Source organism: Peromyscus californicus, unplaced genomic scaffold (assembly GCF_007827085.1).
Source record: "Peromyscus californicus insignis strain IS unplaced genomic scaffold, ASM782708v3 Scaffold_10__1_contigs__length_136768540, whole genome shotgun sequence".
In the NCBI taxonomy this organism is placed as follows: Eukaryota; Metazoa; Chordata; class Mammalia; order Rodentia; family Cricetidae; genus Peromyscus; species Peromyscus californicus.
In genome coordinates, this window is record NW_026294391.1 from 17338931 (window position 1) to 17364406 (window position 25476).

The 25476-nt window shown below is 40.1% G+C and overlaps 1 protein-coding gene across 4 annotated transcripts in view; it reads left to right on the forward strand.

The window, feature by feature from the left end:
* The window catches only part of Phf8 (PHD finger protein 8), a 101463-nt gene extending 85916 nt beyond the window's left edge, over window positions 1-15547 (forward strand). For all 4 annotated transcript variants that reach the window (XM_052758711.1, XM_052758621.1, XM_052758879.1 and 1 more), the window contains 3 exons: window positions 6771-6880; window positions 11848-12184; window positions 13034-15547. In XM_052758711.1, coding sequence (XP_052614671.1) covers window positions 6771-6880; window positions 11848-12184; window positions 13034-13122 — 536 coding nt within the window. In that variant the 3' untranslated portion in view covers window positions 13123-15547. The remainder of the gene's footprint in view (window positions 1-6770; window positions 6881-11847; window positions 12185-13033) is intronic.
* Window positions 15548-25476: the final 9929 nt, after the last annotated feature.

Below are 25476 nucleotides of genomic sequence, written 5' to 3' on the forward strand. Positions count from 1 at the left end.
AAATATATAGAATGTATTTAGGGATTGTAAATCAGTAAAGTGGTTTTAGGTCCTCCAAGATTCTTGACTTTACTAACCATGGGTAGTTGGCTAGATTTCCAGTATCAGACATGATTTACCTCTTTTTGAATGGGTCTAAAGTCCAATTAGAGAGCTGTTGGTTACCACCAAGGTATGTTTGCCACTACTGCACCCTTAGGGTTATTGTGCCATGCTGGTTGTTGCTATGGCTCACAGGCATCAGAGCTGGGTAGGACTGTTGGTTGGTTCCCTCTTTTGGAAGCTTGCATGGCACCTTATGGCGTTATGAAAGCTAGTCCTCAGAGAAGAGGCTTTCACATCAGTCCCAGCTCAGGGGCCTTTGGACCATGTGTCTGAGGTGCATGGTGTCTGTCTTCAGCAATAAGGACTTGCCTTCCACCTCTGGGTTGGGGGCAATCAAAGGCAATAGCAATAGCCTGTAATGTTTTGGGATTTCCTTGGACAGTCCTGACCAACAACTCAAAAGAGGGCTTCTCATGACTGTTGTTGGGGTTTTTGGTAGATAATCTTTGGCTTTTGAAGGGAGCATTGTCATCCCAGATGAGAAATTTTCCTTTAAATTAGATGTGTATATTTATACACTTTTTAAATGCACATATGTAGAGTTATAATTTCCCTCTGGACTGCTTTCAGTGTGTCACAGAGGTTTTGTTAATTTGTGTTTTCATTTTCATTTGGTTCCAGGAAATGTTTCCTTTTTTTTTATTTCTTCTTTGACTCATTCATCATTCAGTAATGTGTTGTTTAGTCTCCATGAGTGTGTGTAGTTACTAGTCATTTGTTTGCTGTCAATTTTAAGTTTTATTTTGTTATGGTCACATAGGATACATGGAGTTATTTCAATCTTTTTGGGTTTTTAAAATTTGTTTTGTGTCCCAAGATGTTGTCTTTTTAAAGTAGCTTCTGTGTGACACTTGAATAGAATGTGTATTTTTTTGGTGTTTGGGTAGAATATTATGTAGGTATCTGTTAGGTCCATTTGATGTATGATGCCATTTAATGATGTTTATTTTTCAACCCAGTGACCTACCTGTTAGAGAAAGTAAGGATTTGTGTTAATGTCTTTAAATAAATCCAGTAGTACATATTTTTATGAAGTTGGACATACCAGAGTTTGGTGCATATGTGATTAGAATAGTAATGTCTTAGTTAAATGTTCCCCTGTTAGAATGAAGTATCCCTCTTCATCTCTTCTGATTAGTTTTATTTTAAAGTCTATTTTGTCAGATAATAGGATAGCAATACCTGCTTGCTTTTCAGCCCCTTTGATTGGGGTACTTTTATCCATCCTTCTACTCTAAGGTGGTTCCTATCTTTAAAGCTGTTTTTCTTGTAGACAACAAATAGACTTTGTTTCTTGATCCATGCAGTCAGCCTGTCATTTGATTGGAGAATTGAGGCCATTAATATTTAAAGTTATGCCGGGCGGTGGTGGCGCACGCCTTTAATCCCAGCACTCGGGAGGCAGAGCCAGGCGGATCTCTGTGAGTTCGAGGCCAGCCTGGGCTACCAAGTGAGTCCCAGGAAAGGCGCAAAGCTACACAGAGAAACCCTGTCTCGAAAAACCAAAAAAAAAAATATTTAAAGTTATTATTGAAATATATGTGTTAATTGTGGTCATCGTGTTGTTGATTTTTTTGTATTTGTATTCCTACTGTTATTTTGTAGTTTTGTCCTTATGGCTTCATATTTCTTCCCACAGTTTCTTGGTTATGCTCATTCCTCTCTTTAGCCCAAAATATTACTTCCTGTCTTTTCTTTAGGTTTGGTTTGTTGAATATAATTTTAGGCTGTTTATATCGTGGGAAATTTGCTTTTTAAACCATGGTAAATAGTTTTCCTGTCTAGTTTGCTCATCATGATCCTTTTAGAACTTGGAATACATTGCTCTCAGCTCGTCTGGCTTTCAAAGTTTCCATTGAGAAATCAGATGTTACCCTTTATTTGTGACTTGTGGTTTTTGGTTGTTTTTGTTTTGTTTTTGCAGCTTTCAGTATTCTTTCTTTGTGCTATATACTTAGTATTTTAATTATGATATGTCATGAGGAGTTTTTCTGGTCCTATCTATTTTGTGTTCTGTATGCTTTCTCTATCTGTATGGTTGGTTGGTTGGTTTTTCCTTTAATTTAGGGAAGTTTCATGATCTGGTCTATGCCCTTGACTTTCTATTCTTTTCCTTCATCTTTGCCTATAATTGGAAGGATTGGTCTTTTCATAGTGTTCCACAATTCCTGTATGTTCCTTTCTTGTGTTTTTAAAAACTTTTCCATATTCCTTGCTTCTTTCGTATATCTTCTACTTGTTTCTTTCTACTTGTAAGGCTTTCCTTCAGAGTCGCTAGTTAGACTATTGTGTTTTCCAGTTCCTTCTTCATTTCAACTTGAGTCCTGTTCAATGTTTCTCTCTTGGTTGAATTCCTTTCTTAAGTCCTGGGTTGTCTTTGCAATTTCCATCAACTTTATATTTGTGTTTTCTTGGGCATCACTCAGAAGTTTATTCTGCTTAATTTCATTGATCTGTTTCTTTGTATCTTCTTTAAACTCCTGGAATTCTTTGATGAAGTTTATGGTTGTTCTTTTAAATTGTATCCTGGGATTCATCTAGGTAATCTCATTGGCAAACATTTTTAGAGGACTGTTACATTTTGAAGGGAAGATCTGGTCATGATCTTTCATATTGTTTGTATTTTTTTATTTGAGCATGTGGACTTCTTTTGTTCTGTGTCTGATATGAACAGATTAGTGCCTTGGCCAGCACAGCCATAGGCATCACAGGGACCTGGAAAATAGGGTAATTGTAGACAGAGACATAGACTCTGGATTCACTTTAAGAATGAACAATTTTATTTTTCCCACCGCTTTTATATATTATTTAGCTAGCTACTGGAGTTAGCATTGCAAGCAGAGCTTATATGAACAGTATCTTTGGCCTTCTTATCTGAGTTCTTCCTTCCAAACTTTCCTTCCCTTGTGGCCTTGCTTTACCCCAGAGGACATTCCTCCTATGCAGTTTTCTACAGTCAAGGGGCCACATCTGGGTCAGGGTTTGTGCTGAGAAAACAACTGCAGACCATCTGGACCCCAGCAGACCAGATTGGGGTACAAGAGAGGATATGTAGGCTAGTTGTATCTAGAGGTTGTGAATGGCTTAAGTAGAACGAAGTCAGTTAGACAGAAAAGACTGCACTGATGTACAGGATGTGTCCTGGCCCAAGCCTAGAGTGTGAAGGTACATCTGAGAGGTTGGATGTGGTATGGGAGGGGCCTGTGCATCGGGAAGGAAGGGTAGGTCTTGGTGGAAGTGTAGAGATTAGTAGTGATACAGGCAGGGGTGGCCAGATTAAGCTGGAGAGCTGGCTGTGGGACCTAGGCTAGATCTGATTGGTTGGGGAGGGCAGGACACATAGAGGGGAAAGTCAGGCAAACTTACTGGGCTAGACCCTGGAGAAGGATGTATAAGATCTGGCTAGGTGGAAAGGTTGGTGTGGCGAGGGGAGGGGCCTATGGGTTGGGGCAGGCGCGCGGTGGTGGGGGGTGGGGGGTGGGGGAAATCCTGGCAGAATTCTGGAGATAGAGACAAATGTTTCAAAAGATTTGTGATTTTTTTTTTTTTGAGGCTGAGCATCATGTTTCCCGGGCTAGATATGAACTCATTTTATAGCCATAAATAACCTTGAACTTCTAATCTTTCTGCTTCTACCTGAGTGCTGGGATTACAGGCATGCACAACTACACCTGGTTTTAGGAGATATTGGGGGACTCAAACCCAGAGCCTTGTGCATTCTAGGCAATCACTCTTCCAACTGAGCTACATCCCTAGCCATGGTCATATTTTAAAAATGCTACACTGGATTGTAGAGGAAAATTTAAGATATCCCAGATATCTGTGATACACAGTTATGTGTTAGTATTTTTTTGCTGTATTTGCTTTAGATCATGTTTTAAACAGACAAAATATCACCCTTAAAGAATTAATTTCAATCTCCTGCATAACCTGTCTACCAAAGTACATGTGGTTTATTCAAAAATTCCTCTCTTTTATAATGCCAGTAACTAACTAAACAAGGACTTTTATAGCACACTCCAGATATATCATTTCCCCCTATGCTTTTCTCACATAACTATAGTCCTGCTATACATAATAAAATTAATGATTATTCATTAACTACATGATGGTATCTAATTCCAAGCACATAAATAATTTGCCAACTTTGTTTGATCAAAACATTGTATATTTAATGGATTTACTTAGAATGGATTCTAAATAAAATCCATATGGCATTTGACTCTGTCGTGCCTTTTAAATCACTCTTAATCTAGAACAGTTCCTTTTGATTTTGTTAGTTTTCTTATAGAAACTGATAAAATTGTCCTATATTAGATTTGTCTACTTGCTTTCATGTGACATCACTGCTTTTTGAGAGACTGAGTTATTTATGTAAAATATTCTTTTTTCTCATGGTATCATTTAAGTTTTTCTATCCTTGTCTTTTTTAAACTCTCAAAATACTGTGAATAGTTTGCTTACTTTTAATTTTTTAACTACTCAAATAATGCTGCAAATTGCCTGTTTCCACGTGATTTCATGTTGTTTCACCATAATTGTCACTAATGACATGAAAGTTCATACTTGGAGCTGGGTGTGTTGGATTTTGCCTTTAATATCCACACAGAGAGACAGGTGGCTCTTTGTGAGTTTGAGGATAGCCTGCCTTGTCTACCTAGCAAGTTCCAGGGCTGCATAGTGAGATTCTTTCTTAAGAAAACAAGCAAACAAACAAAAACCCAAAAGTTCATACTTGGAATACTACATATGTTGGTGCTATCTCAATTTCAAAAGTTTATAATTCCCTGCCCCCCTTTTTGGTTTTTTGAGACAGGATTTCTCTGTGTTACAGTCCTGGTTGTCCTGGAACTCACTTTGTAGACCAGGCTGGCTTCGAACTCACAGAGAATGCACTGGCCTCTGCCTCCCAATTGCTGGGAGGCATGTGCCAGCACGCCCAGCTTATAGTTTTCATTCTTGAGATTGGCATATACCCTGTAAAGTAATACTTAGGTACTATGTGAATACCCAATTCTCTAGAACCAGTGTTTCATTAGGACTTGCAAACTTAGGATTTTTTAGTTCTATCACTCCTTCTACATTTGTAAGCTGGCATTCTTGTGTGTATGTGTGTCTGTCTGTCTGCCTGCCTGTGTATGTTCATGTGTGTTTGGATACACATGTTTTAATGGTTCTTTCCTTTTGTCTGACTATTCAAAACATTCTTACCTTTCAAAGGTATGTTATAGGGCCATTTGAGATGACTCAGTGGGTAATGGTACTTGCCACCACACCTAACAACCTGGGTTTGATCTCCAGGACCCACATGTTGGAAGGAAAGAACTGACCCCCAGAAGTTGTCCTCTGACCTTCACAGTTGTGCTATGGTATAAATGTACAGCATGAGTGTGAATGTCGGAGGACTTCAGCTGGGATTTGTTCGTAACGAAAAGCTTGCTTTCTCCACCTGAGGATATTTGTTTCTCCTAGAATATGCTTATTGAAAAGGATGAACAGGTAACAGGGTTTTTTTTTAAATTCAGTATTGTTAAGGTACTATAAAAAAGTTATGCCATGATCTTTAAGAACTCATTTGTTGGTTGGTATATATAAAATAATAGTCTTCAATAGGTAATATTACTATGTATCATGTCATTTGTACAGATTATAAATTCTGAGAGAGAAAAGAGCAGTGGGATCAGGGAGGTCCCAAACATTTTGTATAAGAGATTTTATAGATAGCATACTTTTGAGGGATAGGTATGTTTTCAATAAGCAAAAGGAAAATACATACTCTAGGCAGTTCACATGGTAAGTATGAATATGGAGGGAAAGATGATGCAAAGTCATACACTGGATGTGTAATAAGGAAGCCATCTATCTGGAGAAACAGAAAATAAGCGTGTTTAGTCTGTTTTCTGCTGCTATAACAGAATATCACAACTGGGTAAATTCTAAATAAAAGTTTATTTTTCTCACGGTTCTGGAGGCTGGAAAGTCTACAAGCATGATGCTGACATGGTTTAGGCCTTCATACTAAATTGTCCCATAAGTAGAAGGCATCACATGTTAAGAAGGTGGGGGAAAGATAGTTGAAATACCCCCCCCCCTTTTTTTTTTTTTTGGATTTTTCGAGACAGGGTTTCTCTGTGTAGCTTTGCGCCTTTTCCTGGAACTCACTCGGTAGCCCAGGCTGGCCTCGAACTCACAGAGATCCGCCTGGCTCTGCCTCCCGAGTGCTGGGATTAAAGGTGTGCGCCACCACCGCCCGGCTGAAATACACCCCTTTTAATACCTAACCCACTCCTACAGTAATAGCTTTATACCATTCAGGAGAAGAGTGACATCATAACCTAATTGCTTCTTAAAGGTTCTTCCTTCTAAACTGTTAAAAATGATCATTAAGTTTCCACATGAGTTTGAAGGGGGCATTCGAACCATAGCAGTAGGTGCAGAAACAAGGTTGGGAAAGTAGGTAAGCCAAGAACAACAAGGACATAAAAGCACATGAACAACTTTAAATGCCAGTTCAATGAGGTTAATTTGTATTCATATATGCCTTGGTCATTAAATAGGATTTTGTGAAAAGCTAGAAGCAGGAAGACCAATACAATCACCTTTGGAGTAGTCAGAAGTTGGAGAATATAATTGGCAAATGGCTAAGCATCCTGTTTCCCTTGCAGCCCGTGTGACTCCAACTCTGCCCAAGCAGGACCGTCCTGTTCGTGAGGGGACCCGAGTTGCCTCTATTGAGACAGGTTTGGCTGCAGCAGCTGCAAAGCTTGCCCAGCAGGTAAGTGTTGATACCCAACCCCTGACCTTGCTACTGATGACTTAGAACCTCAAAATGCAGACCTTTAGGTTGGTAGGATCCTACTATTATGGATAGCCGTTGATCTTTATATCTGGCAGCATCTCAGCCCCTCTTTTTTTTTTTTTTTTTTTTTTTTTTTTTTTTTTTTTTTTTGGTTTTTGGTTTTTCGAGACAGGGTTTCTCTGTGTAGATTTGTGCCTTTCCTGGATCTCGCTCTGTAAACTAGGCTGGCCTCGAACTCACAGAGATCCGCCTGCCTCTGCCTCCCGAGTGCTGGGATTAAAGGCATGCGCCACCACCACCCAGCCTCAGCCCCTCTTATATCCTTTACATCCCAGCTCTATGACAAGCTACTTTCATAGGTTACATAGTTGACATGATTTAGGATGCAAAAGGGCCCAGAGAAGTGTACTTGTTAATATCACCTACTGTTATAAGCATATAAAATCCCTGCAGATGGAGGAGGAAGGAGAGTAAGTTTTCTTTACAAGTGTGGTACCTGGAAGGCCACCCATGTATAATGGACAGCATTAATTTGACTCAGTGGGTTATTTAAAAAACAAAGAAGTGTGCTGGGGGATGTAGCTCAGTGGTAGAGCGCATGCTTCGCGGTTTCTCAGAAAAAAAACAAAGAAGCTTGGCGGGGGTGGCACATGCTTTTAATCCCAGCACTCAAGAGGCCAAACCAGGTGGATCTCTGTGAGTTCGAGGCCAGCCTGGTCTACAGAGCGAGATCCAGTACAGGCACCAAAACTACACAGAGAAACCCTGTCTTGAAAAACAAAAACAAAAACAAATAAATAAATAAAATAAAAAACCAAAGAAGATATGAAGATGGGAGGGAAACATGATTGGGGAGAATCTGAGAGGCTTTGGAGGTAGGGGAGTTATGGGTGAATATGATCAAAATACATTGCATGCATGTATAAAATAACAAGTAAAAATATGTATTGGGGGAAAATCCTCAGAAAAGACTAGATCTGTCATTTGCCTTTAGATTTAGTCCTGAGGAAGTGACTCAATTGAGTACACTTAAGGTTTGAGTCATCCACTAGTATTGGAATTTGGCCTTTTATAAAGAGGTTTTTCTTATACCCTTTATCAAACATTATTACCTGGCTCTTCACCCCCTGCTTCTCAAGAGAAAACATTCACCATTTTTCATCCTAAAAGGTCACCTTCACTGAATCAATTTTACCTCTTAGCAGTAGTTTACAATGTGCTTTAACATTTAGTATGGTCAGAAACTCTAGGAGCATTTGGAGGTGAAGTTTTTCTTAACAGTGTCCACATAGCTCCTCATGCCACATCGTATAGCTTAGAGCACTACTGAACATCTGGTTAATGGTAGGTGCACCTATGTACAATGTCTATATAATATGCCCAATAGTCTTGTTCAATAGATGATATTTTCATCATTTTACAGGTGAAGAATATGAGGCTCACTTTAAATGACTAGTCAAGGATAAGACAGCCAGTAAATTGAGGAGACAAGATTCAAAATCATATCCTGTAACTTCAGATAACATGCTACTTGATTTTTTCAGTAAAGTGAAATAGTTAAATGCTTATATATTTTAGTAATTATATCCTATATAAGTGAAATTTAAGAATTGTTTTTCATATGATATTCTATAGAGATATAAAGTTTCTGAGAAATATCTTAGAGACTATTAATTGGGAGCCAGCAGAGATCAAGCAGGCCAAGTAGCTCTTCTTTGACTAAAATTTCCCCATCATTTATCAGTGCCACATAAGATGTAACTTATAAAGGTTTTCTATTGCTTTAAACAAACAGATGAAAGTTACTGTTAGTGCTTTCTAAGGAATAACTCCTATTTTGGGTTGATGGAATTACTTCAAAGAAGAGGCTTTGAAGTTGGAGGTGGTATTAGAGGGTGGGTTTTTTTGGTTTTTGGTTTTTTTGTTTTTGTTTTTGGGGTTTTTTTGGGGGGGGTGTGGGAGGGGACAGGGGAGCATTCTAGGAAAATATTACTCCTTGATATAGCACAAAAAGCCCTCTTTGTTTGTTCCATAGTAACTTCTCTCTGATCTCTTGACTGCCATCAAATGTACATCCTTTGTCAACCGTACTCCACTACAGTGTTCATGATTTACTCCATGTACCAGATTGTCTCATGCCTTTATGGCTTAGCGTAAAACATTCCTTCTGCCCATTCGCATTAACTACTGCCACTTTATTTCCTTGATCTTCTTCTGTACTTCTATATAGCATTATCTCATGGTACTTACGATCATAAAGATATTTTACATCCTTTATTAGAGAGTAGGGATGTATTTAAGTCGATATCCTCATTTTAATGACCACACATGATAAATCAGTGTTGGAGTGAGTGAGTGAATGAGTGAATGAATGAATGAATGAGATTTTTCTGGATTGGAGACTTCATGTTGGGAGATGAGTATAATAAGTAATAGTTAAGAAGTAGATTGTGGGGCCTGACAGATGTATCTTCGAGTAAAGGCACTTGCCACCAAGCATGAAGACCTAAATTTGATTCCAGGACACTCAGGGTAAAGAAGAGAACCTACTCCTGCAAGTTGTCCTCTGACCTTAACACTTGTGTTATGGCACCACACGCGCGTGTGCATGCACGTAAAAAATAACAGATTCTGGAACAGCTATAACTGGCCTTACATCCTAGCTTTACTACTTGGACAAGTTATAAAATTTCTCTTTGTCTGAACTGTTTCATGAGCTTTGTTTAGGATTAAATGCAGGTGTGTGTGTGTGTGTGTGTGTGTGTGTGTGTGTGTGTGTGTGTGTGTGTCTGTCTGTCTGTCTGTCTGTCCTCCTTAGAATGACACTTGATGTAAAGTAAGACTCATTGGCATTTTCGCCTTCAATCTTTAATCATTATGGATTGCCTAGGTGTAAGTAGTCACATAGTGAAATACCATGAATGTCAGGCCAGAAAGTTTGAATTTGGTTGGGAGCTTGATAGATTTTTCAACAACAAAGAACTTGGCAAGATGAAAGTACTCCTATCATAAGGTAATCCACTTGCCACTTACATGCAAAAGAGAATAGCAACAGTAGTAGGAAAATTTAAGCTAAGTAATCTAGATATGAAGACATAATTTATGGAGTCAGACCAGAGAACAAGCAAACATAATTTTTTTTCTGTTTTTCAAGATAGGGTTTCTGCTGGGCAGTGGTGGCACATGCCTTTAATCCCAGCACTCGAGAGGCAGAGGCAAGCGGATCTCTGTGAGTTCAAAGCCAGCCTGGTCTACAAAGTGAGTTCCAGGACAGCCAGGACTATTACACAGAGAAACCCTGTCTTGAAAAAACAAACAAACAAAAAACAACAACAACAACAAAGATAGGGTTTCTCACAGAGATCCACCTGCTGGGATTAAAGGCATGTGCCACCACCACCCAGCCAGAATTCATTCTTAATATGGGTGAGAAAAGAGATTCCTGGTAAGGGTGTGACTGAACAGAGCAGATTCTGAAAGCAGAGTCTGAATCTCAGCTTGAAAACTTAATTGGATCTGAAACCTTAGGAAACGTAACTTAGGGCTGGAGAAATGACTCAGCAGTTAAGAGCATTGGCTGCTCTTCCAGAGGACCTGGGTTCAATTCTCAGCACCTACATGGTAGTTCATAACAGTCTGTAACTCCAGTTCCAGAGGATCTTGCACACTCACACACACATGCAGGCAAAACACAGATGCACATAAACAAAAGGAAAATAACAGCCTTTTTGCCCTAGTTTCTTTATCCTTAGAATGGGAGTATAATTCTTCTCATCCTTAAAAGTATTCAGTGAATAATTAAGGAACAGTGTCTGACATGTATTACTAATACCATTACTCTCATCCTCCATAAATTTCTCTGGTATCCATAGCGTAACAGATCTTCTGAAGGCAGGTCTAGGCTTTTGTTGCCAAGAGAAAGCTATGAAATATAGTCATAGAGTTGGAATGTGTGGGTGAGTGGCATTTCAGAAAATAAATTTATTCACATGTTCTCAGCACCATCTTCCAGGTTCTCAGGGCTCCACGTGCCCATTATCCAGGTACCTACTACACAGTGGATAGTAGATCCATAGAGCAATAAGTGGATGAAATACAAGGTAGTGGAAGAAGTGGCACAACTTCGTATTCATTTATTCCATCCAAAGGGAGATAATGAGATTCAGTGACCTAAGAGACTGTCAAGTCCTCTGTTCGAAGAAAAAGATCAGCAAAGGGAAACCGATAGTATAAGAAATAGAGAATAATAGTGAACTACTTGCTGAGTTCCTTTCATGTGTTACATATTTTTGTCATTATTTAAGCGTTCTAACAACTCTGAAAAGCAGACAAAGCAGCTGAGATTCAGAAAGATCAGTAACTTTAACCAAAGTCATACAGTTTAGAAAACAGAAGCCTGGATTTGAAGTCAGGTTTGCCTTATTCGAAATCTCACACTTTACTCTCAGTTCATTTTGGGAAGTTTTGTAACAGGGTTAGATACTACATCTAACTACTTTTCCATGAGGGTTTGGGCTTAAGCTACTTAATGTCCTTGTACTTCCGTTTTGTTATTTGTAAAATGAAGTTTTCCCCTGCTTAGGACTGTTACAAGAATTAAATAAGAAGATAAATAAATAAAGTACCTAAGCTGCTAGTGTAAATTTAGTTATTAGAAATGCCCATAGTTCACCAAAACCCAAGTCTTCAAAATCATTTAAAATCTTGCCATTGTACTATTATTAAGTGGTAGTGGTGAGTTAAGGCTACACAATGCCGAAGAAATCACCATAGGTATTGGGAAGGTCCTTGTTGTAGGGCCATACAAGGTAGATTTAGAAGGAATGGGGGAAGAAATGGCATGATGCAGAAACTTATCAACCATTGTCTCTTACTTTCTAGGAAATTTTTCTTTTCCTTTTCTTCACTCTTTAATCTCCCCTCTGACTTGGCTCGTATTTCAGGAGCTGCAGAAGGCCCAAAAGAAGAAATATATCAAGAAGAAGCCTTCACTGAAGGAGGCAGAACAGCCTCGCCCTCAAGATTCCAATGTCGTTGTGACAGTGTCTGCACCAACAGTGGCTACTACACCCCAGCCTGTCAACTCCTCCTCACCCCAGCCACCTCCTGAGCCTAAACAAGAGGCTCTGTCAGGAAGTCTTGCTGACCATGAGTACACTGCTCGTCCTAATGCCTTTGGCATGGCTCAGGCAAATCGAAGCACCACACCCATGGCCCCTGGAGTCTTCCTGACCCAGAGGCGTCCTTCAGTTGGCTCCCAGAGCAGTCAGGCAGGACAAGGTACGTGACCCAAATGGGGATTAAAATGAGCAATCTTAAAGCTTCCCAATCTAAATCTCAAGTGCTCTAGTAGATGAGAACACCAGGAAGGAACACTGGAAGCCAAACTTCAGGTGCTTGTATTTGAGCTCAATAGGCCATGGAGAGGTGGTCACAGTGGAGGATGGATTGGAAGTAGGTAGTCTGTGCATCCATAGATTCAGGAAGGAGTGAAGAAACCCAAACATAGGACCTCTGATCAGAGTAATGAGGAGAGAGGTGCTAAATGGAAATAATAGTTGTGATCATATAAGGATATAAGAAATGATTTGATGTGGGGGGACAGAAGCCTGAGAGAGAGAATTCCAACCCTCCTTTTCCTCTCATTGGCCAGAGCCCAATCCCTAGAGTATGGATGTAGTTCAAGGATACTAAGTTTGGTGTGATGTTTAGGATTGACTAGAATGGGGGTTTCTAATGAAAGAAGACCCTGAGGATGGCACCCATGGGGACACTAAACTATAGTCACTAACCCTGGTGGTCAGGATAACATGAATAACATGGAAGCATATTGACCTCCTTCCAGAATTTTCTAAGGAAAATGATTGAACCCAAAGAAGTCGGGGGGGGGGGGGGGGGGGGGGCGGGGGAGAACCAGAAAACTAGAACTATAGTGTTTATGGCTGCTGCCATAAACAGAGAAGGAAGAGCCAAGCATGTGGCATTGAATAGAAGTAGTTCAGGAGGGCTCCTTGCCCAATATGGCATAAGGATGAAGAACCTCTGTTGAGAGAAACAAAGGAGGGGTGGTGCAAGAGCAGTTGGTGCTAAAGTTGCTCATAAAGCCTCTGCTTTGCCCCTCCTTTACAGGAAAGCGTCCTAAAAAGGGCCTGGCCACAGCAAAGCAGAGACTCGGCCGCATCCTGAAAATCCACAGAAATGGCAAGTTACTTCTGTGAGCCAAGCCCCATCGTGTCCCACTTCATCCCCTTCACCCCCATTGCCTTCTTCGTTGTCAACTCGGGGCACTCCTGGATCCTATGAGCCCCGGACAAGGTGCATTGTCCTGCTTTCTTGGGACTGACCAAAGGCACGGACTATCCCCAATTCTCTTTCTCACTTCCGCTATGAGTATCCTACCTTCCTTTTCCATATCCATGAGTAGCAGGTAAATGGGAGAGGTTTCCAACTGAGAAGAACCTTTTCCTGCTCCTCCCACATATTTCCCTTCCACCTTGTCTGTACTCTTTCCCACCCCTCCCCCACATTGGAATGAATGATGAAGAGCAGCATAAAGGGAGCCTGGGCCCTTCAATTTACCCATCAGGTAGTGAGAGGCCCAGTGTTCAACATTTGCTCCAACTCCAGCCCTGTCTCTAAGCCTGCCCACTTCCACCTGGTTTTCCTACCCCTTCCTCCCAATCCAGTGGATATGCCCTACCTTCAGTCTTGTTCCTGAAAGAAGGTTGTGGTCTTTATCTCCTTTTGCCTCTTTTCATGAGGAAAATGAAGAGGGCCTTTATTGCCCTATTATGGGCCATCTCCAGAGCTGGCCTAGAAAAACTGACTTTATCTGTCTTTGGGGAAAAAAAGGAAATTCCTGTTACTTTTCAAGGTGGGGAAAAAGGCAGATACCCAAGTCTTTGACCATGACTGTTGCCTAGCCCACCAGAGAAGACTACTTTTGTCTGACTGCACATGAAGCCCCATGATGATCTTCAGGAATTTGCCTGTATTTTGACGACCTGTAGACCATCATCTCCCATAGCTGTAACTGGGTTCCAGCAGGTACAAACCCACCCCCTAGAAATCCGAAGTACCTGTCACATTGCTAACTCTGGCTCTGTAGCCTGCTCCTGCCACCTATACCACAAAGCACAGCCTGGACCTTCTGGAGGGGTGTGGTGGGACAACCCAACCCTGCAGGGTCATTTACCAGGATTCTCCATGCTTCTTTCCCTGTCTGAGTTCGGAGTCTGAAGAAGACTTCAGGACTCAGATCTTCACCCTTGGACCTTTATTCTTCCAGACCACAGGCCAATATTCAAGCCTAGTGCAGATAGGCTGTTCAAGTCTGGATTTAGAAACAATGCCCATCTGTGAAATAGCAGATCTTCTGATCCACTTTTTTTCTCCTTTCCTTTGTGATTGTCACCATTTTCCAGACAGTGCCCCCACCTCGTTTGTCTTGCCTTACTGGCAATCTGAACTTGATGGAGACTGCCCCCTCCAAACAACCCATTTTGGCACCGCCCAAGTGGGAGTGTCCTCTACCTTCTACTCGTCCTCACCCCAGCTTGCCTAGTGCTTCTGGGGGATTTAACAGCTATGATGCAGACCACAGGGAATTTGTGAGGCCTCTGTGTTATCTTTATGTTTGTGCTTCTTTCTTTTTTCTGTAGATCCACCCCTCCATCCTTCTTGGAATCAGGGGTACTTTAGCATATTTGCTTTTTCTACCTTGGGGACCCCAGGGGCCAAGCAGTCCTCCTTTAGTCACACCAAAGGCAAAAGGCCTGGCTACCTCCCCCTTAGCACGTGAGGTCCCTATTCCCTCCTTTCTACTCAGCTTTGCTTATCTTGGAGATTTCAAGGCAGTAGTGGGGAAGTAAGGGGGAAGCAGGAGAAGCCTCTGACCCTATGTGGGCAACTTCCTGACTAAAGGCTGACTGTTGTCACCAAAAACAGGTCCCTAGCCCTTTCACCCATTAAAACTCCCTCTTGATCTTTCAAAGGCAGCTAATTGCTAGCACCCTCTCCCCACCCATTCCAGGCCTCTTTTCCCTCTGTTTCTTTGTTAGAAGGTTCTGTGGAGCTGAAACCCAGCCTCTGATGGGCTTTGTTTAGTTTAGTTGGGTTCTCAGAGTCTCCTGTTGTTTTGTGTTGTTTCCAATGAAAAGCAAGTTTACCCTCAGAGTTATGCTTTTCCAAAGAAGCTAGTGTGTTTTTATTGTTGTTGTTATTGTCGTTGTTGTTTTGTTTTGTTTTTATGTTTCAGGTTCTAAGTGAAGTGAGGTGGAGAGGAGTTGGGAATAACCAAGGTTTAGAACATGGTGAGATAGTTACCTCTGATCTGCAATCCCCAGCAGAGAGCTGGGGCAGGATAGGAGGGCAGAGAGGATTTCTATTCACCTTTAATATATTTTTACAAAAAAGCAAACAATTTAAAAACAAACCCACCGCTTCTGTACATGTCTATATTTTTAGAAGTGGGTAGGATTGTGATTTCTGATGCAGGGCCTTTTTATAAATAGGTTAGAGTAGCATCATCCAGATTTCTCTGTTGTTTGTTCCCTTGTTTTTTCTTATGTTGTGTTACTAATGTAATTTATATATTTTTTAGATCTCCCTTTCCTGTAGAGATAAAAGTGATTTATCTTGGCAGTTTTGTTGTTTGACATTATTATTGGTGGGGGTGTGGGGGGGGTGGGGGTGGGGGGGTGGTGGTTCGGGAAGTTACTTTCCTTTTGTCTCTTATTCAGCAGTTTATCAGTGGGCATTTCCCTGGGGCCCAACATTACACCTGAGATATGAATTTGGCAGGATCCTGTCCTCAAGGACACAGCTTAAACACATGAAATACATAATTAAAGCAAAATAAGCAGAAAATAAAAGGTACAACAATTCAGTGGTCCTGAGAAGTTCAATGAGAAAGCTTTCAATAGTTTTCATGAGCTACTTTTTATTAGCATATACTAATTATACATGATAATGTGTTTCATGACATTCTTATATATGTATATAATATACTTTGATTGTATTTATTCCCTCCCATAACTCTTTACTACTACCTTCCCGCTCCTGCTAATTTCCTTCTTCCCAATGGTCCCCCTTCCATTATCATGTCTTTTCTTTCTTTGTTAGCGACTGAGTTTAATTAGGGCTGCTTACAGAAGCATGGGAGTGAGTTTATTTACTGGAACATGAGTACCTTACCAGTGAAGAAAATATCTCTTCCTCCTCCAGCAACTATCAACAGCATTCATATCCTTAGTGGTGGATGAGACCTCATGGTCCCCTCCTCTCTCCATGACAGAATGCTGACAGGCCCAGTCCTTTGCAGGTCTTCAGCTGGATAATCAGCTGCTGAGAGTTCAAGTGCCATAGCTATGTCATATCTGTTAGAAACCATTGCACAACAATCCACTCCTTCCTCCAGGTCATATTCCTTCCTCCCCGCTTCCATATTATTCTGTTCACCTTATAGATGTCCATTTATATACCCTTAGACATACAGATGTCCCATTCAGGGCTCAACTTTCAATAGTCTTATTCTCAGCATGTTGACCAGTTATGAGAACAAGGTAACATCTGCTCCACTGTTCCATGGTGTATTTTTCACTGGTTACAGTTATGCTTTATTTCTGTGACTGGGAGTGTTTTCTCTGATCTCTCCCCAGCACTTGTGATCGGTATAATCTTGATTGATTACTGTGCTTAAGTGCAATAGAAGGAATATAATCCTAAGAGCTAACAAGTATTACTCTTAGTGCTATATGTATATTGACTTATTCCATACTCACTGTTTTAGTTTGCCTTCTATTGCTGTGGCAGAAACTATTACCAAAAGGAACTTGGGGAGGAAAGGGTTTATTTAGCTTCATGTCTGATCACAGTCCATCATTAAAGTAAGCCACGACAGGAACCTGGAGGCAGGAACTGAAGGAGAGGCCATGGAGGGATGCTGCTTGTTCTCCATGGCTTGCTCAGCCTGCTTTCTTATAGAACCTAGGACCACATGCCCAGGAGTGGCACTGCCCATGTCAGATAATAATCAAGAAAATGCTCCCACAAACTTACTGCAGTCCAATCTGATGGAGGAATTTTGTCAGTTGAAGTTCCCTCTTCCTAGATGACCCCGGCTTGTGCCAAGTTGATGAAAAGCATACTTGACCCCTTGTCAGGTTGACACACAAATATATCATTATTAAATCATAATCATTCTCTTTTGTTTATTCCCAGGATCTCATGTTTATCATAATATAAAGCTGAATATAACTAAAAATCCATAGTCTTTAAATTTTCAACACTTTAAAAGCTCAAGTTCTCTTTAAAATATAGTCTCTCAACTTGGGCTCATGTTAAATCAAAATCAGATTAAGAGGGAAGAACCACAGTAGTCACAAGAAAATAAAAGCAAGACCAACATCCAGCAGTATAAATCAAATCCTGTAGCCCAGTGTTGCACATCTGTGATTCAGTCACATCTGTGGTTCAGTCACGGTCTCCTGGGCCCCAAAGGGCTTGTGCAGCTTCCCTTCCCGTCCTCTGTCTTCCACAGCACACTTAGCATGTCTCGGAAGTTCTGGCCTGCTCCAACCCACTCCTGGTATCTAGTTCTATCCTAGTTTGCTTTCTGTTGCTGTGATTAAGACTACGACCAGCCGGGCGTTGGTGGCTCACACCTTTAATCCCAGCACTCGGGAGGCAGAGGCAGGCAGATCTCTGTGAGTTCGAGGCCAGCCCGGTCTCCAAAGCGAGTTCCAGGAAAGGCGCAAAGCTACACAGAGAAACCCTGTCTCGGGAAAAAAAAAAAAAAAAAGACTACGACCAAAACAACTTGAGGAGTAGAGGGTTTAGTTGAGCTTACAGTTCCAGGTAATAGTCCATCACTGAGGGATGTCAAAGGGAACACAAGGCAGAATAAGTAAAGCAGAGGCCATGGAGGAATACTGCTTACCAGTTGCTCCTCATGGCTTGCTTAGCCTGCCTTCTTAATACAGTTTAGGACTATATGCTGCAAGAACCTGGAGGCAGGAAACACCCACAGTAAGCTGGGCCCTCCCACATCGATCATTAATTAAGAAAATGCTCCACAGGTTTGCCCACAGGCCATTCTAATGAACACAATTCCTCATTTGAGATTTCCTCTTCCCAGATTTGTCAAGTTGACAAAAACTAACCAGCATACTTAACCAACTTCCCCAATGAGGAAATAACAAAGTAACTTTTAAGCATCACAAATGAAAGTTCTGGGACCAACCTAGTTCTAGAACCTGTGTTCTTAACCTGTTCTACCACCTCTTGTAGCCATTTGTTAAGTGTTTGGTGGTATTCAGTTAGTTTACCTAGTATATCTCATTTAATTTTCTTAACCATGTGATACCTAGCCCTAGTTTTCAGTTAACAATACTGAAGTCAGCCAGTGGTCTTCCACAGCAGGATCTGCATGGTTCCAGAACTCATATCCTTTTCTCCTTCACTATGTTAGAAAATCATTTTGAGTCTCAAATCCAATAGATTTATTGATTACTTGTTGTGTGTCCAAGGTGTAGCACAGAGAGTTGTATCCTGAGGAATACCTCCAGGGTGATCAGAAGCAGGTGGATTTCTGTGAGTTTAAGGCCAGCCTGGTCTACAGAGTGAGTTCCAGGACAGCAGGGCTATTACACAGAGAAACCCTGTTTACACACAAAGAGAACCTTGCTTCCAAATCACCAACACCCTGACTAAGTTCTGTGACCTGGGGCAGGCTTATTACTATCTGTTCATCAGCTGTTAAGGTAAGTTTTGAGCCTAGTATGGTGGTGCACACTTTTCATCCCCAAACTTGGAAGGCAGAGGTAGGCAGATCTCTGTGCATTCAAGGCCAACCTGGGTTTACCTTATCTAGTTCCAGGCCAAACAAGGCTGCATAGAGAGGCCCTGTCTCAAAAAGCTAACAAAAATTTGAACCCAATTTAAGATTTTTTCTTCTTCTTCAAGGTTTTACATCTATAGGTCTGGAGTGAAGTTCTTTAGGTTTGATACCTACTGTCCAAATGACTACTTCTAGTTCTCACAATCAGATCCTTACTATCAGAACACAATATGGATAGAGAACATTCATGTCTGACCCACAGGGAATTATGTCTTCTGATAGAAGGAAAACGAGATAGTGGAAGGATTTTAGAATCTCTGCAGGAATAGTGGGCTAGTTTATTTTTGCTAACTTTCACGATCTCTGAAAGGGTAAAGCACTGTTACCAGCTTCAAGTCAGAGAAAAGAAATGAGATTGATTTTTCTTACAGACCAGTAAAAGCAGGAGATTCCATTAGATCTGAGGTTTATGTCTAAAAATGGAAGATAACAATTTCCTTAATTTCAGTCTACTCTCTTTCCAGAACTGAGCTGAAGTATAAGTCTTTCTCAATGATTAAGTAATTTGGTAGAGTGTCTTAGGGAGAAGTGTGTGTGTGGAGAGAAGTTTAAGAAATTTAATATAACTGTAGCTGTAACTTCAGGGATAAGCAGACTCTCTGTGACTATGTAGTTTGAGAAGGTATACAATCATAATTAGTTTTAGGACATAATACTTAATTCAAAAGGAGATAATAGAAGAGAAGTAATTTTACCATTTGTCAAAAGGCCTGATTGTCCCATTAATGACAACCATTGAAAGATGAAATGGCCCTATAACTTTACCAAGGAAAATTAATTCAAATCTTCAGGCTCAGATGGTTTTACTAGCTAATTGTAAGCAATCTTTCAAAAATGAACATTTCTATACAAATTCTTTCAGAAAATAGAAGAGTAGTAGGTGGTGTTCTTTCAATGCATCCTGTTCAGCTAATATTGCAGTTACTATAATCAGATGGTACAAGGAAATCAATATGGGCATATATATATTCTTCAAAAAGTATTAGCAAATAGAATTCACCAATATATTAAAAATACATCATGAATAAGTGGAGTACATTTTAAAGGTGTATGATTTTTTTTTCAAAATCATTCTAATCCACCATGTAAGTAAGAAAAAAAAAAGAAAAATCACATTAGCTTTTTTTTTTAATAAATCAATGCAGCAAATAACATTCAATCAAATTCAGCACACATTCATAGTAAAGAGAACTAAAAAACTAGGAGAATATATGCCTTCACTTGGGCTTCTAAAACAAAATACCACAGACTCAGCAGCTTAAGCAGTTTTCAAGGTTCCAGAGGCCATGACAGAGTTCCAGCATGATTGGTTTCTAGTGAGGACCGTTGTTCGGTTTTGTTGTTTTAAATCATGCTCAATCAGTCATTGTAATAGAGTCACATATATAGTCTTAATTACAGAAAACATTTTAATCACATAAACTATAACTTTGTCATTTTTACCAACTTTTGATTCTATACAATAGTGGAAAAGTATCAAATTTCTATATCCATGCATTTTCAAATATAAAATAGTGTGAAGGGTTGGAGAAATGGCTCAGTGGTGAAGAGCATTTATTCTCTCTGAGGATGCAGATTCAATGCTCAGCACCCACACAGCATCTCACAACCGTCCATAACTCCAGTTTCAGAGGATCTTATACCCTCTTCTGACCTTTGTGAGCACCAGGCATGCACATGGTACACAGATACACATTCAAGCAAAATATTTACACGGGTAAAAATAAAAAATAATGTGAGCTATATATAATACAAAATTATTTCTCAATTTCCTTGTGCAAGTATAATGAATGCTGTGCTAGAACTGTAAACTGGAACATGAAAAGAAACAAAATTGATAACATATACACCATAAGGAAACAATACAGTTATTCAAGAATCAGCTGCAACGCTGACTCCTAAGCATGGGACCTGTCCTGAAGTGTAGTTGATAATACTCAGTTCACTCCATTGAAGAAAACTGGTGGTCCCTTTTTCAGAAGCTATCATTTGAAAAAAGCTTCTTGGCTAGGGGTGGAAATTTGTGAGAATGTCTCCTCCTTCAAGCTGGGATTTTGTCTGGATTGAGTTTGTGCCAGACTTATGCATGCTAGCACAGGCTGTTTTTAATAGAAAGAGGACATGAAGTTAGGTGAGTATGGAGCAGGAAGTAGTTGGGAAAGAATATGATAAAAAATATAGCATATGAAATTCATGTAAACAGGAGTGTATTAATGAATATACTTCATATTTGTATACTCTACAATCATACTTAAGTATTTAATCTTAAAGAATCCATGGCATGGTACTGGAGAAATGGCACAGGGATTAACAGTGCTTAGTGCTTTTGCACAAGTCTAGGTTTGTTTCCCAGCATCCGTGACATCTGGTGGCTCACAACCACCTGTAACTCCAGTTCCAGGGGACCCTAAGGGTCTCTTCTTGCTTCCGTGAATGGACACACACACTAAAAAATATTTTTAAAAATTGTCATAAACCAGGTGTGATGGTGCACATCTTTAATCCCAGCACTCAGGAGGCAGAGGCAAGTGGATCTCTATGAGGTCAGACTGGTCTTCAAAGTGAGTTCCAGGACAGCCAAGGCTTTTACAAAAGAAACTCTACCTCAAAAAACAACACAAAATTGTTGGCATGCATGCTGACAGGAATCTGGCAAACGCTCATACACATAAAGTGTTTTAAGGGAATATGTTGCACACATGCTTACAGGCAGGATCTGGCAAGTTAATGAAAATTGTCGTGTCAAACCAAGCACCTCTGCTGTTCACATTTTGTATTCCAGAGCAGCAGAGTATCTTTTTTTTTTTTTAGCTTGAAAACTGCTTTCTTGCTGTATCTTCACTTGGTGGTTTGATGGGTAGGGGTGAGGCTATAATGTGGGAGATTTCTTATAAGCATACTAATTCTATTTGGAGGGTCCCACCTTCATAACTTCATCTATTCCTGGTTATCTTCTGAAGATCATACCTTCTAAATCCATCACAATATTTGGGACTTTAAGAAATGAATTTGGGAGTAGGAGTACATAAACATTCAGTCTGTGACAATGTCTTAAAACTTGGTAAGTGTCTACAAATGTATAACATTTAATATTCCCAAAATTAGAAATAAGGATGATTCCTATCACTATTCATATTCATCTTACAATAGAGGCCAGACAAATTAGTGAAGCATAATAAGTAAAAGGCATCCATATTGGAAAGGAAGAGATAAAGTTGTTTTTATTTGCAGATATAATGATGGTTGCATGCAGTATTCTACAAAACTTCCGGGATTTGATAGATGACTTCAGAAAGGCTGCAGTATACAAAATCACATATAAAATAACTATAATTCTCTTAACTAGAACTCTATACTTTGAAAATTAAATTTAAGAAATATATAAAATGTGTAAATTGAACACACAAAAATTTTCCAAAATGTAGTGCTTAAGTGTATAATGAAACATAATCAGGTCTTGTATGATGAAAAATGCTAATGAAAGATTTTTAAAATTGTTTAGAAGATAAGGATATCAGTTCTTCCAAGTTCATATATAGGCATAATGTGATTCTGATAAAAATCCCAGCATATTTTGATATTCACAAGGTTATTCTAATGACTGTATGGAAAAACAAAGGAACTGTAGTAGTCAATAGTGTGTTGAATGTTGATCTTCAAGAAGATATGTGTACATTTGAATCCCTGAAAGCATCCTGTCACATTCATTTTATTTAGTAAAATGGTCTGCAAATATAACTAAACAAAAGATTAGAAGAGGAAATCATCCTGGATCATCTGAATGACACCCACATCTAATGAAAATGCTTTTATAAGCATCAGAGAAAACACAGACACAAAAGACATATCCATGTGAAAATGAAATCAGATTGGAGTTATGCAGCCACAAGTCAAGGGACACCTGCTGCCTCGGTGATCAAGACAGATGTTAGTTACAGGAAAAAGGAAGGAAAAAGACAAAGGTATGAAAGCGATGAAGAAAGAACACTTTTTTAAAGGGGAGAAGGGTGCTGGAGTTACTGAATATCTATAGGCAGAAAGTGAACCCTGAACATGATGACTTCAGTTTAATCCCCAGAACCCACGTGGTGGAAGAAGTGAACTGACCTCCACAAGTTGTGCTGACTTCCAATTTCTGGAAGATTTTAAACATATCTAATACACCTAACAAGTTTTTTTTTCATACATTTTGATCATATTCTTTCATCTCCAATCTCTCCCACCTACCCAACCTAGTGTTCTTTCTCCAACAAAAACAAAACCAAAACACACACAAATACAGAGTTTGTTTTGTGTTGGTCAATTATTCTTGAGCATGAGGCCTGCCCTGAAGAGTGGTTGATATACCCAGTGTCACTCGGTTGAAGAAAACTGACTTGCCTCTCCCAGGAGGTATCAGTGGCAAATAGCTTCTTGTTTGAGGGGGTAGGATTTTCTGCCCACTTCCCGGTCTCTATGTGGGATGTTTGGTTTGATTGTGTGCAGGTTTTCTGCATGCTGCCACAGTCTCTGTAAATTCATATGTGCATCAACAACATTGTGTCTGAAAACTGCCATTTGCTTGCTGTCCATCACCCTTGGCTCTTAGAATCTTTCTACCCTTCTCTACCACACAGATCCTTGCATCTTGAGGGGAGGAGTGTGATAAAGATAATTTAGGGCTAAGTGCTCTAAAGTCCCAGTCTGCACATTGTCCAGTTATTATTTCACTTATATTCTGAAATGGGCTGGCCAAGTGGCTTAGTTTAAGGTACTTGAAACCAAGCCTGATGACCTGATTTCCAGAACCCATGTGGCAGGAAGCGTGAACTGATTTCCACAAGTTGCTCCCTGACTTCCACTTTCTGGATGATTTCAAATAGATCTAATACTTCTAATAGGTTTTTCATATCTGATACTGTTTTAAGTTCTAAGCACATTCCTTTAAAATAATGCCATATTTCTCTTATTAGAAGGATTGATTTCTGGTGTGTGTGTGTGTATCTACATGTATGTATATGTACCACATGTGTGCCTAGTGCCTGTAGAGGCCAGAAGCCATCAGATTTTTACAATGGTTGTGAGCCACAATTTGGGAGCTGGGAACTAGACTATGATCCTCTGCAAGTGCACTAAGCCATCTCTCCAGCCCCTCTTGCTTCTTTTTAAAGTAATGTTGATAGCTTTTTGTGGATATCAGTGTGCTGAGGATAGAACCCAGGTGTAGCTAGAGTTTTCCTGCCTGGCCCACGGTCAGGGCAAATCTCTCTCACCTGCCAGTCCCACAGCCGCTCAGACCCGACCAAGTAAACACAGAGACTTATATTGGTTACAAACTGTATGGCTGTGGCAGGCTTCTTGCTAACTTTTCTTACAGCTTAAATTAATCCATTTCTATAAATCTATACCTTGCCACGTGGCTCGTGGTTTACCGGCATCTTCACATGCTGTTTGTCATCGTGGCAGCTGGCAGTGTCTCTCTGACTCAGCCTTCCACTTCCCAGCTTTATTCTCCTCCTTGTCCCGCCTATACTTCCTGCCTGGCCACTGGCCAATCAGTGATTTATTTATTGACCAATCAGCAACACAGTTGACATACAGACCATCCCACAGCACCCAGGCACTCAACAAACACTACTCAAAGGCACTGCGTACCACTGGGCTTCACCTCCACCCCAGGTTAGTAGCATTTTAAAAAAGTTATTTCTTAGTGCATAGTTTCCTGAAGTTTCTTCCTATCTCCCTGTTTTTCATGTTAGATATTTTCCTCAGACGCCTAATAATCTATTTGGATATGCTGTTTCTTGTCCTAAGAGATTCAAAAGTTCATTTATGCTCGGTGTCCTCCATTCCAGAGATGATCTGTTTTCCCTCTGGAAGAATATTACTTATTCTTCTAAGGCATAGGAAATACACAAATCACCTATTTCACGGACTAAGGGGGAGATCTGAAAATCTAAGTGCTTTTTTTTTTTTTTTTTTTTTTTTTTTTTTTAGCCGAGGATCGAACCCAGGGCCTTGTGCTTGCTAGGCAAGTGCTCTACCACTGAGCTAAATCGGGCTTGGGGATTTAGCTCAGTGGTAGAGCGCTTGCCTAGCAAGCGCAAGGCCCTGGGTTCGGTCCTCAGCTCCGGGAGAAAAAAAAAAAAAAGTTGAAAACCACTGAGCTAAATCCCCAACCCCTAAGTGCTTCTTAAGCATACTTTCATTTGATCTTTGCATGTAGTCCTATATTCACTGACACTTTTGGAGGTAGCTGAAGTATCCCAATGGCATTTTGTCTTCTTGAAATGGAAAAATCTCATTCTAAAACTCATATGAAATAACAAAAAATAGCCAAATTAATTTTGAAAACAGCAAATGAATGATTCACACTTTCCTATTTTAAGACATAATTCAAAGCTACAATAATGACAAACTAGGTGTGGAGGCTCACACATGGAATTCTAATACTTGGAAAGTGAAGGCAGAATGATCATAATTTCAGGGTCAGCCTGGGCTACCTAGTCACTTGCAGGTCAATCTAGGTGACAGAGTGAGTCCTTGTCTCAAAAACAAAACAAAAGAAAGAAATCCTACAATAAACAGTATTGTGCGGGCATAAAAATAAATATATAGACTAATTCACTAGAATTGTTCTGACAAAATTAAAGAATTGAACATTGACATCTTCATCAAGTGCTTTGATCACTAG